This window comes from Plecotus auritus (genome assembly GCF_963455305.1).
Source record: "Plecotus auritus genome assembly, chromosome: 9".
Classification (NCBI taxonomy): domain Eukaryota; kingdom Metazoa; phylum Chordata; class Mammalia; order Chiroptera; family Vespertilionidae; genus Plecotus; species Plecotus auritus.
This window is the reverse complement of record NC_137783.1, coordinates 32360786-32378185: the sequence shown is the minus strand read 5'-3', so window position 1 is coordinate 32378185 and position 17400 is coordinate 32360786. Positions and strand designations below refer to the sequence as shown.

Below are 17400 nucleotides of genomic sequence, written 5' to 3'. Positions count from 1 at the left end.
GACTGCTGGCTCCCAACTGTTCACCTGCCTGCCTGCCTGATTGCCCCTAACTGCTTCTGCCTGCCAGCCTGACCACCCCCTAACCACTCCCATGCCAGCCTGATCGATGCCTAACTGCTCCTCTGCTGGCCCAATTGCCCCTGACTGCCCTCCCCTATCGGCCATCTTGTGGTGGCCATGTCATGGTGGCAATCTTGTGTCCACATGGGGCTGGCCATACTATGTCCACATGGGGATGGCCATCTTGTGTGTTGGAGTGATGGTCAATTTGCATATTACTTCTACATTATATAGGATTATTATATAGGATTATATAGGATGATTTGCAGATATTTTCTCACAGGTTATGTGTTTTGTTTCTCATATTCTTAGTAGTTTTTTTTTAAGAGCATAAGCTTTTAATTTTGAGAAAGTTTAATTTATTATTTTCTTTCTTTTCATATATTACTAGAGGCCAGGTGCACGATATTAATGCACTGGGAGGGGGGGTCCCTCAGCCCAGCCTGCACCCTCTCACAGTCTGGGATCCCTCGGGGAATGTCCATCCGCTGGCGGGGAGCAGGCCTAAGCTGGCAGGTGGACATCCCCCGAGGGGTCCTTAGCACTGCTGCTGCTGCCACTGCCACTGCACTCATAAGCCGTGAGCCCAACTTCTGGCTGAGCAGTGCTCCCCCTGTGGGAGTGCACGGACCACCAGGGGGCTACTCCTGCATTCAATGTCTGCCCTGGTGGTCAGTGAGTGTCATAGCGACCAGTCGTTCTGCCGTTTGGTTGATTTGCATATTAGCCTTCTATTATATAGGATTATACTTTAGGTGTCATATCTAAAACTTTTATGAACCTATATTCTGCTCCTGATAGAATTTTGATAGGAGTTAGTTACATTGAATTTATAAATCAAATAAATAGTGAAGAATTTACACCTTAAAATATCGAGCCATGGATATGGACCCTTTCCACATACAGTAGGTCCTCAGGTTACGTCGAAGATCTGTTCCTACGATGCGATGTAATGCAATTTTCGCCGTAAGTCAGAACCCACCTACATAAGCACCTAAGTCACTCACATGGAGCACATACATAGCAGTATTGAATTGAAACAGAAAAAATATTTTAAAAAAAGATAACAATTTCTGACCTTTACTTGTGGTAAATAAATAATAAACATAGAGCACATGTACATACGTCGAAATGATGGAACTTTTTTTTTTATAAATAAATGGGAGATAGCAACGTAACCACAAAATGACATATGTCAAGTCTGACATAACCTGAGGACTGTCTATACTCTTAAGTTTCTTTCAACAATGTTGTAGATTTTGCAATTATTTTTATTAAATTTATTCCTAATTTATCATTTTTGATACTGCTGTGAATGGGATTGATTTTATTTTTGGATTGTTCATTTCTAATACTAGTATATGAAAAGACAATAGATTTTGTTTAACCTTGTTATTTGTTTGTTTGTTCTCATAGATTCTTGTAGATTCCTTAGTATTTTATTTTTTCTATCACCATTTATCCCCTCTATGCCCTCTTTCACTTACCCTGCAATAACCACACTTTGTATTTTTTACATAGATGATTATTTCTTCTGCAAGTATAGTTTTACATCTGCTTTTCCAATCTGATGGCTTTTGTTGTTGTGCCTTTATGTTTATTATTGCACTGACTAGAACATCAAGTACAAGGTCGAATAGAAGTGGTAAGATCATCCTTTTCTTGTTCCTGATATTAGGAAAAATCATTCAGTCTCTCATCCTATCTAATAAAAGAGTAATATGCAAATTGACCATACCTCTGCTACACCTACAAGTCATGCCCACCAGCCAATCAGGAGCGAGTATGCAGATTAACCCAACCAAGATGGGTGCAGCCATGGAGTGAGCAAGAGGCTTGGGTTTCCCCGGTGATGGAGGAAGCCAAACTTCCTGGCCTGCCCTGGCCTGTGCTCAAGGCTACAAAGTTTCAATTATAGAAGATAAATAAATCCCAGATACCAGGGTCTCCTTTTGGGTCACCAGGGGGCATGGTTGGCCTGCAAACCACCAAAGGCCCCTCACCCAGGCTGCCCCACACCTCAAGGGAACCCCCACCCTGATCTGGGGCACCCTTCAAGGCAAACCAGCCAGCCCCTGCCTGTGCACCAGGACTCAATCCTATCTAATAAAATAATAATATGCAAATTGACTGTCAGTCCAACACACAAGATGGCTGCCCCCATGTGGTCAAAGATGGCTGCCCCCATGTGGACACAAGATGGCCACCACAAGATGGCTAGCAGGGGAGGGCAGTTGGGAGGGACCAGGCCTGCAAGGGAGGGCAGTTGGGGGCGATCAAGCCTGTAGGGAAGGGCAGTTGGGGGGGACCCAGGCCTGCAGGGAAGGGCAGGTGGGGGGACCCAAGCCTGTAGGGGAGGACAGTTGGGGGTGACCAGGCCTGCAGGGAGGGCAGTTAGGGGTGACCAGGCTTGCAGGGGAGGGCAGTTAGGGGCAATCAGGCTGGCAAGGGAGCAGATAGGCATCAATCAGGCTGGCAGGGGAGAGGTTAGGGCAGCCGTGGGCAAACTACGGCCCGTTCGGCTGTTCTATCCGGCCCGCGGAGCCAAAAGAGCGGAGGGTTCTCTTGCTTCCCCCTCCGCTCCTTTACTTTGAATTTATATTAGTTCACACAAACACTCCATCCATGCTTTTGTTCCGGCCCTCCAGTCCAGTTTAAGAACCCATTGTGGCCCTCGAGTCAAAAAGTTTGCCCACCCCTGGGTTAGGGGGTGATCAGACTGGCAGGCAGAAGTGGTTATGGGCAATCAGGAAGGCAGGCAGGTGAACAGTTGGGAGCCAGCAGTCCCGGATTCTGAGAGGGATGCCCGACTGCCCGTTTAGGCCCGATCCTACCAGATTGGGCCTAAACGGGTAGTTGGACATCCCTCAAGGGGTCCCAGATTGGAGAGGGTGCAGGCTAGACTGAGGGACACACCTCCAGTGCATGAATTTCATGCACTGGGCCTCTAGTAATTACATAAAATGCTAGCTGTAGGTTTTATTGTATATGCTTTGTATCAGGCTGAAGATATTCCCTTGTATTGCTAGTTCATTAAGAATTTTTTTCACAAATTGATATTTGGTTTTATCAATCGCTTTTGCTTCTTTTTTTAGATTATTATGTGCAATCTGAAAATCATTCTACCCTTGATGTCACCTATTAAGTGTGGGAACCCCTTTCACGTCCCGCGTGGTTCAGGGCCCACTCAGGGTCCGGTTTCTGGAGAAGGCCGCACACAAATGAAAAGAGACTTGGAAAAGAGTTAATTTGGAAATATTGGGGGGCCAGGCGGGAGCCCACCTCTAGTGGGAGGACTACCGCTAGGCTCTGGCCTTGCCATCCCTTTTATTGAGGCTATGGGATACACCCATTACCCTTAAGCAGCTTTGGGAAACATCCATAGCCCTTAAGCAGGTAATAAGCGGATTATCATATCAGTAAGGATTTACATGATTACAAGATGGGGAAGTTGCCTCAATTACCATTGTCTCAATTAGATAGGGAGTGGTTGGCTCTGACCTTTCAGAGCTTCAAGGTTGACCAGCCTTCCAAGGTTCCTTGTCCACACCTTTCTAATTAGTGAGACAATGATCGGTTTCTGGCAATTAAGTAATTTTCTATCCACAGACCTCTTAACTCTGCTCTTGACTATCAATCCTGTGTTAACTGAATTTGGAGTTGAATTGAGTCTGATCTCTCTCCCCTATAGTAATAATCTGTACATCTTTTGCAAAGGTCCTGAATAAAGTCTTCCTTACCATTTTTAAATATGTTTTTATTAATTTTTAGAGACAGAGGAAAGGAGAGGGATAGAGAGAGAGACATATTGATGAGAGAGAAACATCATCTGTCAGCTGCCTCCTGCATACCCCCTCAGGTTATGTGGCCTGACTGGGAATCAAACTGGTGATCTCTTGGTTCATGGGTCAACACTCAACTGCTGAACCACCCCAGCTGGGCTTCCTTACCATTTTTACAAATATCAGACTAGTTATTTATTTAATAATCTCTATATTTGTTTATATTTTAATTAACCATGGGGTTTTTTTGTTTGTTTGTTTTTTGTTTTTTTGTGTGTGTGTTTTTTTGTGTGTGTTTTTTTTGGTTTTTTTTTTGTTTTTTTTTTTGTTTTTTTTTTTGCTTCAACTGGATATAATAGTACCTCGGGATTCTGAATGTTGACCTTGAGGATTTTTTTTTTTTTAATTACATGTCTGGAGTTTATTTGCTGAATCTGCTTCCCTTAAGTGTGCAGCTCCTAACGTCACTGCATGATGTTGACTTTGATTCGTATTTTTAGTGTTTAGCTGGCTCTTGATAAGTTGTTTCTGTTTCTGCATAGCTTGATGTCAGCCAATCATTGAGACCAAGATTTGCACAAGCACCTCAAGACCATGAGGCGTCCACCTTGGCGAGTTGGTCTGGGTTTAGTTTGGGGAGAGCACTGCAAGTCCAGGTGCTGCTCAGGACCTCTGTCTGGCATTCACCTTTCCCCAGGCCTTCCCATGTGTCCCCTCTGCATGTCTGTGGTTCCAGAGAGGAGCAGAACGCTTATCCCACCCTTCTGTTGGGCTCTTGTTAGCTGGTTCTTTCTGCTAAACTCCTGGCTGGTTCACTGCTTACCCCATGGGAACTACAACCTGTGTTGGCAGAGGTGAGGTTGCTCTCCATTCATTCCCCGCTGTGCCTAATTCTTGTATCAACGCCACAACACATTCGGTCTGTTTTCTCTTAAGGCAAACGTGTTGCTTTCCATGGCCAGTCCTCCCCTCTAAGTAAACCTTACATGCTATCTGCAATTGGGGGTGGGGATGGGGTGGCAGTGCTGGGGAAGTGGGGGATAGGATGACACTCAAACATGGCCCTGACCCCTGCTTTTTAAATCTAAAGTGACAGCAATCTTCATGAGTCATTTCTTTCAATATGTGCACTTCACTTAAACGTTATAATCCCAAATAGTGGGTTTTGACTGTTTTGCTTGCATTTTTACTTACTTTTTGGAAAAAGAATTGTCTGACCTCTTCATCCCACCAGAATAAGGGGTCCTACTTCCTAGCTACCCCTTGTTGCCATTTTTAAAGAGCAACTTCAGTCATCTGCTAGTGAGGGGACCAGATATATTGTACAAAGGAGGGGACAGAGTATTAAGGATTCCTGTGATTAAAGTGGAGCGAAGCAAATAAAATAATGACACTATATTGATAGGGTAAAATGCCTCTTCTTTTTACTGAAATAAGTAAAATGAATATTTCCAGGCATCAATTATAGATTGTAGTTTGTTTTTATAAAAAGAGAAAATTCCCTGTGGTTTTACATCATTATCATGTAAGTATATTCATTTTATAAGACCCAAAATTTTATGTTAGGTATCAAAAATTATAAGATAATAGATATGTCAGTGTACTGAATTCTTTTTCGAATTAAAATAAAGGAAATACTGTCTGAAGGAATTGGAATATCACAAATCGTTTAATGTGACAATCATTCTTCAACTTATTCCACAGGTCTTTAAGAACTGTGCTTCTTATATTTTCACAAATAGACAAAACAAGGAACAGGACAATTCTACCTTATTAAATGCAAAATAACAAAATTAAAGATAGCAGCATGATACTTGGAAATAACTGTGAATGTCTTAAATTACAGTGTGTTCTTTTTTTTCTACCAAAGCTAAAAATCAAAATAAACCAAGCCTCAGACACTATCTGAGTTTCTGGAAATGGCAGAGAATGTCTCCTTAATGAGTATTTTTAAGCAAGTCCTCTGCACAGCACCATCTCTCACCTTTTATACTCTCTAAGTGAAATTAATTCAAAGTTAGAATAGACTCCTGCTTTTTAAGTCTAAAGTTACAGCAGTCTTCAAGAAATCCCTTACTAATAGACAATCTCCCTTAGTAATAAAAAGCACTAGATTGAAACAAATATGTAGATGATGAGGTTTCCAACATAGTTTTTATCATTAACTATGCCCCATTTGTGTCTGTATAAATCAGAAAAATCCTTTCATAATAGCATAAGTATCCTGTGTGTATCATAGAAATCAGTATTGCTTTGTTCTTTATTGTGTGACTGGTATTTATGCTGTTTATCAAACCTTTTTTTTCTTCAAATTTATTTTTTTTACCCATATTAGGTAAAAAATATTTCAGTCCATTTTTTGAGGACCAGCACAGTTTTATCATGATTTTTATTATAAACTAGAGGCCTGATGCACAAAATTCATGCACAGTTAGGATCCCTAGGGCTGGCCGGTGATCAGGGCCGATCTGTAGGGTGACCAGCGGGGCCTGCGGGCTGGGAGAAGCTCCTGCATCGAGCATCTGCCCCCTGGTGATCAGTGTGCATCATAGCCAACGGTCATTCCGCCAGTCGTTCTGCAGTTTGGTGGATTTGCATATTAGGCTTTTATTGTATAGGATAAGAACCATTAAAATAATTTACTGCCATTCTCTTGTAGCCTTCTTATCTAAAATCATGTCACTCTCCCTAGATTTTCTGCCCTCAAAAATCAATAGAGAATAAAGGATGCAGAGACTACTTTACATATTGAATATCAACTATAAATGAATACTTTCATTATTTATTTGCCTCACACAGTGATTCTCAAACTTTCTCACAGCCCATAAAACCCTCTGCCATCTTTTACATGTCTCTGCAATTTCATCACATGTTAGCCTTTCTCTAATTCATCATAGTCAGCTTTTCTCAGAGCCTTATTTATTTCCTTTCCCTCAGGGTTCTCACAAGGCCCTTCCCTGTTCCATGAACTGCTCTCTTTTTTTTAATTTTTTTTTAATTTTAATTTTTTTATTGTTTAAAGCATTACATATGGTAGTACACATATCTCCTTTTTTTCCCCATTGACCTTCCCCCAGCCTCCCCTGCCTCCTGACACATGCCCTAATCTCACCCCTCCAGTGTCTTGTGTCCATTGGTGTGCTTATATGCCTGCATACAAGTCCTTTGGTTGATCTCTTCCGCCCCCCTCCCCAACACTCCCCAGCCTTCCCGCTATAATTTGACAGTCTGTTTGATGCTTTACTGCCTCTGTATCTATCTTTTTGTTCATCAGTTTATAATGTTCTTTATTTTCCATAAATGAGTGAGATCATGTGGTATGTTTCTTTCATTGCCTGGCTTATTTCACTTAACATAATGCTCTCCAGATCCATCCATGCTGCTGCAAATGGTAAGAATTCCTTCTTCTTTATAGCAGCGTAGTATTCCATTGTGTAGATGTACCACAGTTTTTAATCCACTCATCTGCTAATGGGCACTTAGGCTGTTTCCAAATCTTAGCTATGGTGAATTGTGCTACTATGAACATAGGGGTGCATATATCCTTTCTGATTGGTGTTTCTAGTTTCTTGGGATATATTCCTAGAAGTGGGATCACTGGGTCAAATGGGAGTTCCATTTTCAGTTTTTTGAGGAAACTCCATACTGTTCTCCACAGTGGCTGCACCAGTCTGCATTCCCACCAGCAGTGCACAAGGGTTCCTTTTTCTCTGCATCCTCACCAGCACTTGTGGTTTGTTGATTTGTTGATGATAGCCATTCTGACAGGTGTGAGATGGTACCGCATTGTTGTTTTGATTTGCATCTCTTGGATAATTAGTGACTTTGAGCAGGTTTTCATATGTCTCTTGGCCTTCCTTCTGTCTTCTTTCGAAAAGTGTCTATTTAGGTCTGTTGCCCATTTTTTTTATTGGATCATTTATCTACCTTTTATTAAGTTGTATGAGTTCCCTGTAAATGTTGGAGATTAAACCTTTATCAGTGATAATATTTGCAAATATGTTCTCCCATACAGTGGGCTTTCTTGTTGTTTTGTTGATGTTTTCTTTTGCTGTGCAAAAGCTTTTTATTTTGATGTAGTCCCATTTCTTTATTTTCTCCCTAATTTCCCTTGCCCTAGGAGCCATATCTGTGAAAAAATTGCTTCGGCTTATGTCTGAGATTTTGCTGCCTGTGGATCCCTCTAGTATTTTTATGGTTTCCCTTCTTATGTTTAAGTCCTTTATCCATTTTGAGTTTATTTTTGTGTATGGTGTAAGTTGGTGGTCTAGTTTCATTTTTTTGCATGTATCTGTCCAATTTTCCCAACACCATTTATTAGAGACTGTCTTGACTCCATTGTATGTTCATGCCTCCTTTGTCAAATATTAATTGAGCATAGTGGTTTGGATCAATATCTGGGTTCTCTATTCTATTCCATTGGTCTATATGCCTGTTCTTGTGCCAGTACCAGGCTGTTTTGAGAACAGTGGCTTTGTAATATAGCTTGAAATCTGGTATTGAGATCCCACTTACTTTGTTCTTCTTTCTAAGGATTGCTGTGGCTATTCAGGGTCTTTTTTTATTCCAGATGAATTTTTGGAGAGTTCTTTCGAGGTCTGTGAAATATGCCATTGGTATTTTAATGGGGAGTGCATTGAATCTATAGATTGCTTTGGGTAGTATGGACATTTTAATGATGTTGATTCTACCAATCCATGAACATGGTATGTTCTTCCATCTGTTTACGTCTTCCTCTATCTCTTTTTTCAGTGTCCTGTAGTTTTCCACATATAGGTCTTTTACCTCCCTAGTTAAGTTTATTCCCATGTATCTTAATTTTTTTGGTGCGATGGTAAATGGGATTGTTTTTTTAGTCTCTCTTTCTGTAAGTTCACTATTGGTGTATAGAAATGCCATAGATTTCTTGGCATTAATTTTGTATCCTGCTACATTGACGAATTCATTTATTAAGTCGTATAGTTTTTTGATGGAGACTTTAGGGTTTTTTACGTACAGTATCATGTCATCTGCAAATAAGGACAGTCCATGAACTGCTCTTAATCCATACTCTTCCATCATGTTCTCATCTGTGAGACCCAGTTTAAATCTAATCTACGCCTAAGTACTTTGATATCTACTCTGCAACACACTCATTGTGCTTTATGATTATTTTTTGAATAGTATTTGTTACAACGTGTCAGTATGGATTCCCTTTTTTACTAATATTTTTTTATATACAGTAAATTTAAAAAAATAAACAAGGCCTAATTTTATTTACCAACTTTAGTCTATAGCCAGCTCCCATTACAGTGCCTGAGACCACGTAGGTTCTCATTATATTATCTTGAAATGAATGTTTTCCTCCAGATTATTATTTTCCCTAATTTAAGTTTGGAAATTAATTCTGGTAATTATGATTACCACCAAGTAGATGGAGCTAGCATACTTCCATATTTTCCATACTTTTCTAAACTCAGGTGTACATGCCAGAGTTCACTTTGCAAATTGAACTTTATTTAAAAGAGAGCAAACCTGAATATCCATGACCTTATTTTGTACTAAATATGATGAGATTTTACTTACATGACTCTATTTCCTTTGATAGCCTAGTTTTAGTTAACCTGAATAATAAGAGATTAAAAAAGCATTCTAATTAACATGTATTTTAAAAACTGCTAACATTTACAATTTAGATAACCTTTGTTTAAAACTCCAGCTGATATTACATGAAAAATATATGTTATTTTTCTGTATGCATATCATTTTACTGCTTGTTACATAAATTCATCATGATTTCTACACAAGGACAACTCTACCACTTTCATAGCATTATATTTGCTCATACATTGAATCAAAGATGATTTGATGTATTAATGACTCCATGGTACTAGATAGGCAAAACTCAAAATGCAATAATCCTAGATGAATAGTCATAAAGCAAGTAAGAATAATTAGTTATAAAACTCTTTTCCTGTAATAATTAAGATTCTTACAGTTGAAGTGGCATAATTGCAAAATAAATTAGCTTGGTTTATTTTTTAAGTATACTTTTGGTTCATGCATCAGAAAAGATCAGTTGTGAATTTGGGATCAGGCATACCTGGAAACAGTAATGTCAGTGATATTTTTTCTCTTACCCCTGGCATCATCTTCTTTTGGGCCTTAGTCTTAGGTGGACCCAGTGCAGACAAGAAGATCTGCAAAAACAACAGATGTAATTTTTCGAGTTTAACCCTAGAGAAAATAACAGCCACTCTTTTCCAATAGTTTCAAGAGTCATCACGATTATAGCAACGTAGGTTACTGCCATTTCTTAAACCAAACAAGTCCAGGCCTAAGTCTCACTGCCATGGATGGAGCTAAGTGTCAGCCCCACCCAAACAAGGACTATGAAGGGGATGAATTACTCCCCAGAGGAAAATGAGGGACTCTTCCTAGAAACAAGGACCCACGATGCCCAGGAGGCAAAAAAGTCAAATGATTCACACACTCGTGATCAATTCAATCATAATTCATTTCTAGTGAAAATATACTTATTCATATAAAAAGACTACATTCACACTTTTATATTATAGTTCAGGTCTATGTCAACTATGACTTTTATTCTATCCCTACTTCATTTTTGAGACTCCCATTAATTTTTGCCTTATTTATTAAACTACTCCTTGCTCATGGTTTCTGTGATACTAGCTGTGGCCCCTGAAAATATTAGCTTATCTGTGGTTTGCTGGCCCTGCAGTTTCAGGGGTGTTTCTGTCACCTGTGTTTTGTGGTATTTTTTTTTACGGCACCTCCCCGATGAGTGCCTTCTTCAGCTTAATTACAATCCAGCTTATCCTTCCTTCCAACATCATTTATGAAAATGTTAAATAAGACCAGCCATAATACCTACATCCCTGAAGCATGCTCCTCCATACTTTTTAACTTGATGCATTGCCATTTATCATTAAATTCCTTTAGCCAATTTAAGTCCCAGAAAGAATGTTAATATTGAGTGCAATTTGAGCTAAATTTTAATTAAGATTCCCTGAGACATGTGTTAAGTGATTTACTATAATCAAAATTGATATCTCCTTTGCTACCCCCGTCTTCCAATTTTCTAATTTTATCCACATACAAAAGGGAATGAGTTTGTCTGGCTTGAATAGTTCTCCATAAATATACATCATTCATTTTGACAGGTTCTGGAAATAGTTTCCTTTTCCTTTGCCTTTAGGACTATGTCTGTCATTCTCACATAAGCCTTTCCTCTGGCAACCACATCTATCTAGCACCAAATACCTAAGCTTAGATTTAGCTGAATTAATGCCAGCCTTTCAAATTCTCAAATTTCTTTCTTTCTTTCTCTCCTCTCTCTCTCTCTCCCTCTCTCTCTCTCTCTCTCTCTCTCTCTCTCTCTCTCCCTCTCCCTCTCCCTCTCCCTCTCCCTCTCCCTCTCCCTCTCCCTCTCCCTCCCTCCCTCCCTCCCTCCCTCTCTCTCGTTCTCTCTTTCTCTTTCTCTCTCCCCCCCTCCCTCCTTCTCCCCCCTCCCTCTTTCCTGCTATTTCTATAAATATTATCACTCTAAATGCAGTGGGTAATAAAACTAGAAATGGAATATGCACAGTATTTCCCGTAGGTGGCGTGATGGGGTGTGTAAAGCACTTTGTACTTCATCAGGACAATAAATATAAACATTTGAAAGGGCCATTAGTTAACATCGGGTTCCTGAATTTGAATTTAGCTTTCAAGGTAAATGTGCACATTCACATTTTATCTGGGAGGTACACCAGAGTGTCCAGCAGTCCCCCGCAAAGGAGTCTGTTAGTGATAAAGAACCACAGTTTTCTAGAAGTGACATTCATGGATGAAAATGTATAAGAAAATGTCAGTAAATGAAAACATTTTTCTGCAAGTTTATTTATTAAAATCATGTGTATGTTTTTTTCTTTATTCAATAGAACATTTTTAATTGCATTTTTCTTATGTGTAAAATGGGGCTACCTTTCTCATCCATCACTTTTGGTATGGTAAAAACAGAAAATTTTGTCAATGTTTATAAAACATTTATATGATTTTCCACTAGAATTTATCTCCCCCCCTTAAGTAAATGTATTTTTATCAGGAGCATTAAGGAGCCTTATTTAACATTAAGTTGTTATCTCAATTATGCCATGTGAAACTAATAATAGTTACCCTGTTTACACACACACACACACACACACACACACACACACACACACACACACACAAAATGGCCCAAACATAGCATTTAACTGATAGATATCATTTTCTCTAAAATAATTATAAATATGTGCAAATTTGCCTTATAGATGCTAATGAAGTATCATTTCAGGTACTCTGAATTGAATCCCTTTCCCAAAAAAAGAAAAAAAAAGTTTCTTGGGCTTGATATTTTAATTTTTTAGTTATTCTACACTTAGAGATGCATTTGTTTGATTTTAAAAAGCTAATACTCTAGGGCCTTGTTAATGATTTATAAGTCAGTGTGAACAGATTATAAGAATCTTTCCTAAATCCAATGTACATAAAGGGACATGAGAACAAAAGAATCTCTGGGAGACAAAAGGGAAAACATTCAGAATGGGGTTGTTGGGGGGGGGGTGCAGGTGGGGGATGAGAGCAAAAGGAAGAATGAGAGTAATAAAAGCTAACTTCACCCATTTCCATTTCTCCAGGCCTCGGTCCATGTAATATGTGTGTATGTGTCAAGAACAGGAGGTAAAATAGAGAAAAATAATTACATTTTCTATAGGGATATTAGATTTACTTCAGAGCTTTCCTCTTTTTGCCTTTATTAAGTTAAAATAAAGGTAGTCTTCAAGATCCAAAAACTTTTCCTTAAATCACTCTTACAAGAAAAAGAGAGAGAAATCCTTCCTGCTGTGATTGCTGCAGCAGCATAACCAAACCTGGTAGCCTCAATTCAAGAAAACAAGAATGTATACGCCAAGAAAACTTCCTTATTTGTTGTCTTTGAAAGCAAGCTGCTTTTGTGGGGAGAAAAATAACACATAGTGAAAAGTTAAGTCCCAGAGGATTGATGTTGTGATTTTCAATTCCAGCTCACTGCAGTCGACGCAGACGAAGGGTCAAATGGGGAGATCTCCTATGAAATCCTGATTGGGGATCAGGGAGACTTCATCATCAATAAAGAAACAGGGCTTATCACCATCGCTCCAGGGGTGGAATTGATAGTTGGGCGGACCTACGCACTCACGGTCCAAGCCGCGGATAATGCTCCTCCTGCAGAGAGAAGGTAATTTATGTTAGAACCAAAGCAGTGTTTTCATCGCTCCCATTTAACCCCCATAATTAAATTTAAGAAGTACAGCAAGCATCCTTTTATTCTGTGAACATCTAAATTAGATCAGAAAATCAGAGAGACCGGAATCTTAGGAATTGCATATCCTTATTTGGTTCAATTGTGGGAAGAGGAAAGTAAAGAGAAGATTAAACCACAAAATGATTAATTTCATAGATATGAAGGATGCAGGTCTCTGTTCAGGGCAGGGGGAGTGCAGAGCGGAAACTGGAAAATATCAGAGACAGGTATATAATTTACCATTGAAAAGCAAGGTTGATGATAGATCTCAGAGAGCAGTAACGTGGAATGTCTCAGATTTGAAGTCATGTCTCAGTGTCTCGGTGATTATTAACATATATATATTCTATCTATATACAAATATATACACATAAACATATATATATATATATATACATATATATATATATACATATATATATATTCTGCCTATAGAATTTATCGCTTACCTATAGAATGTATCAATATATATTCTCTGTGTACATACTCAGCTAGATACTGTGAGAGGGTAAAAAGCAAAACTTCTCACTATTACAATTGCATTTATCTAGTCACCCACCTGAGGTATCCCTTTTATTAATGTCTTGCTTATTTCCAGATTTTCTGTATGCATTTCAAGAAAATGTGAATGAATATAAATCCATTTCTGCACCTTGCTGACTTTTTTTTCTCCCTCACAGTATATCCTGGGTTATCTTTCCATATGAATACGGAATACTTCCCTCAAAACTTTTTCACAGCTACATAATATTCCTTTATATGTAGATAATACTCTAAAAAATTCACTGTGGATGGATTTTTAAATTTCAGTTGCTCTTTTACTGACAATAAAGAAATAAAGAGCATTGAGCATATATCCTTTTCTATGTGGGCACATATTTCAATAGAGTAAATTCCCAGAAGTGAAACCAAAGGGTATATGCACTTGTAGGTTTTAGAGATAACTGCCAAATTATATTCTGTAGGTCTTAAAACAATTTACAATTCTAGTTGCCAAGTTGAGAATGATTAATTCTACACAGTCTCCTAGATGTGTGTCACATCAAACATTTATTTTTTGCCAATCAGATAGGTAAAAAAAAAAATAACACTTATTTTATATCCATTTGCTCATGAGTTTGAGTACAATTCTTATGTCTAAGAGCCAGTTCTATTACTTTTTCTGTAAAATCTGTGTTCATAGTCATTACCCATCTGTCTATTGATATGCCAGCCCAGGTAACAGTTATTGTAGGTTTTCTCCTAGTGATTTGCTGGCTTCATACTGTACGTTTAAATCTTTGTTGTATTAGGGATTTATCCTACTGTACAGTGAGAGGTTTTTTAGGAAATTTTGCCATTTTCTCCACTCAGTACTGGGTGTAGCTAGAGTAGGTTTACAGGATGGATTTTAAATTTCAGTTGCATTTTCTTATGTATATGAATTTGGCTCTAGACTTGTTCTTCTATTCCATTAGCTGACCTATTTTTTCATGAGTAACTGTCAGATAATTTTAATTGTTCAGGTTTTAAACTATGCTTTATAATATGGTGGTGCTACCTTACCTGAATGCTGTTTTTCCTCAAAAATTTCCTGGTTAATCTTTCTGTTATTTTCCTTTCCTTTAAGTTTAAACAAGTTAGTTCAGTGTTGTTGTTTTTTTAACTATATATATATATATGTGTGTGTGTGTGTGTGTGTGTGTGTGTGTGTGTGTGTGTGTATGTGTATACATATATATATTTGAATATAGGTATTTTCTAATATATTTTTATTGATTTCAGAGAAGGAGAGAGATATAGAAACATATATGATGAACAAGAATTATTGATTGGCTGCCTCCTGCATACCCCACACTGAGGATTGAGCCTGTACCGTGGGCATATGCCCTGACCAAGATTCGAACCCCAACCTCCAGGTTCATAGGTCAACGCTCAACCACTGAGCCATGCTAGCCAGGTTTAACTATATTTTTATTGAGAACATATCAAATATATAAATTAATTGCTTAGGGTTAAATTATTTCATTTTGATAATGAATCTTTCTAACCAAGAACTTTCTGCCTCTTTATTTGTATGCTTTATTTATGTCCTTTAGTAGTTTTTATTTTTTTTAATATTTTCTTTGTATAAGTCCTATACATTTTTTTGTTGGTCTGTTTCTGTGTCTTGTTATTGTAAATAGAGTTCTTTTTTCTTATTCTTCTTTCTGGTTGATGTTTGTATATATGAAAGCTATTAGTCTCTTTATATAAATTTTAATCTACTTTCTTATTTAATTATCTTATTTTTGTAATTTCCAGTTGATTTCCTTATATTAGCCAGGACTGTATTTTATAAATAGTGATAATTTTATATCGTTCTATCCATTATTTTTCTTTTAATTTCACTTGCTAGTTCTTACAATAAACATGCTTTTTTTTGTCTTTAATGAGTGGGAATGTTTCCCATGCTCCCTCATTTTATTAGATTCTTGGTTTAAAAATATATATTTTATTAGCTTAAGAAACTATTTTTCTATTCCTATTTTATTGACTTTTTGAAAATAATAATGGTAGCCCTGGCCAGTGTCCCAGTGGTTAGAGTGCCCCTTTGTGCACGAAAGGGTCATGGATTCGATTCCCCATCAAGGGCATGTAACTGGGTTGTAGGTTTGATCCCTGGCCTGATCCAGGCGCATGAGGTAGGCAACCAATATATCTCTCTCTTCCCTGTCCTCCCTCTCTCCCTTCCGCTCTGTCTTAAAAAATAAAAGTAAGAATGGTGGTTAATTCAAGTCAAATAAATATCTACCATCTATGCAGACAGTAATGACTTTTCTTCTTGAGCTAATGGGATGCTGATTGACCTTAATATATGTTGTTTCTAAATAAATCTATTTTACATTTTTGTTACGAATTCCACTAGGTCATGACATTTTAATTTTGAAATTTAGTTGCTGGATTATGTTTGTTATTTTGTTTAGTGAAAATAGTGTGTGTTTTTTCTTTTTGAGAATTTTATGAAGATTTTATATACTTGTTATGATAACTCATAAAATAAACAAAAACCACTAATAAATATAAGAATTAACTAGTGTAACAGCAAGTATCAATGAATTATAAAAATATTTTAAAATAATAAATAAATCCAAATTTGGTTCTCTGAAAAAAAAGAAATAGCAACAAAAATGAAAACATAATAAAATGAATAAACCACTAGATAATCTACTAAAAAAGGAAGAAAGTGGAAATTTACATAATAAATTCTAAGATGGAAATAATACAGAAACAAAATAAATTAAATTTATTATAAGAGACAGTTTTGCTTTAATAATGTAAAATTTGAAAACATGAATGAAGGGGATAATTTTTAAAGAAAATAATAATTTACCTAAATTGATCCCCCAGATTAAGAAATATTAAGAGAACAATCTTATAGATGAAATAGGGAAAGTGCTCAAAGAGCTACTACCTAAAATTACACCAGAGCCAGGAATATTGGCAGGAGAACTGTAACCAAAACACATTGGGAGTGAGTCTTTTCTCTCCTTTTTGTTCTGCTCCAGAGCAGATAAAAAGGCAATGTTTTCTCTGCAGCACATTCAAAGGGCAGATTTTTCTCTTCACACCCCTCTGACCTTTGATCATGGAGATTTGGGAGGTGGACCCCTAGTTTCTCATTGGTATTTCCAGACTGTTCTTTCTAATTCTCCTTATTATCCTCCCTTTTAGTATCTCAAGAATGTACCATCCATTACCCTTCCTTGATACTATCAGCTACAAGAAGACTGGTTCCTCTTCCATTATCTCTTCTCCCTAACCTCACCTCCCACTGTTATCTTCAGGTTTACAGGTCACTCTTACAGAGTTTAATTTCTGCCTTCCTGACTGACACTCACTTCCATAGCACTTGGGTCAAAATTCTTGGTGACTTCAATATTCAATATGTGGTTTAAGGCATCTGCAAACTTGTAGTCACCCTAGTCAGCTATCCTGGGAGACATGCTTAGTGCCTGTCCTCTTTCAAACTCCAAACATGATCTTGAGCAACAACTCCAAGCTCGTCTTGAAAACACGCTCAGAAGACAATGATTCCCACCACTTTCATTTTTAACATCCCAATCCAAGCTACTGTACTTCAGGGCTCTGAAAACCTCCTCTAATTAGAAGTCTAATTAGACTTTTGCCTGAGCCCCCGTCAGTGGACTGCATGATTCTGGTAACAACGTCATCTTTCCCTTTGCTTAGATTTTTTAGTGCTTTTACATTTCATTTTGAAGTAAAAGGCAA

At 37.8% G+C, this 17400-nt stretch overlaps 1 protein-coding gene across 1 annotated transcript in view; it reads left to right on the top strand.

Moving 5' to 3' along the window:
- Nucleotides 1-17400, top strand: part of PCDH15 (protocadherin related 15) — a gene marked incomplete at its 3' end in the record, with an annotated part of 1266261 nt that overhangs the window by 964554 nt on the left and 284307 nt on the right. Inside the window, exon 18 of the mRNA XM_080641959.1 lies at nucleotides 12890-13083. Within this exon, the coding sequence (XP_080498085.1) occupies nucleotides 12890-13083 (194 nt within the window). The remainder of the gene's footprint in view (nucleotides 1-12889; nucleotides 13084-17400) is intronic.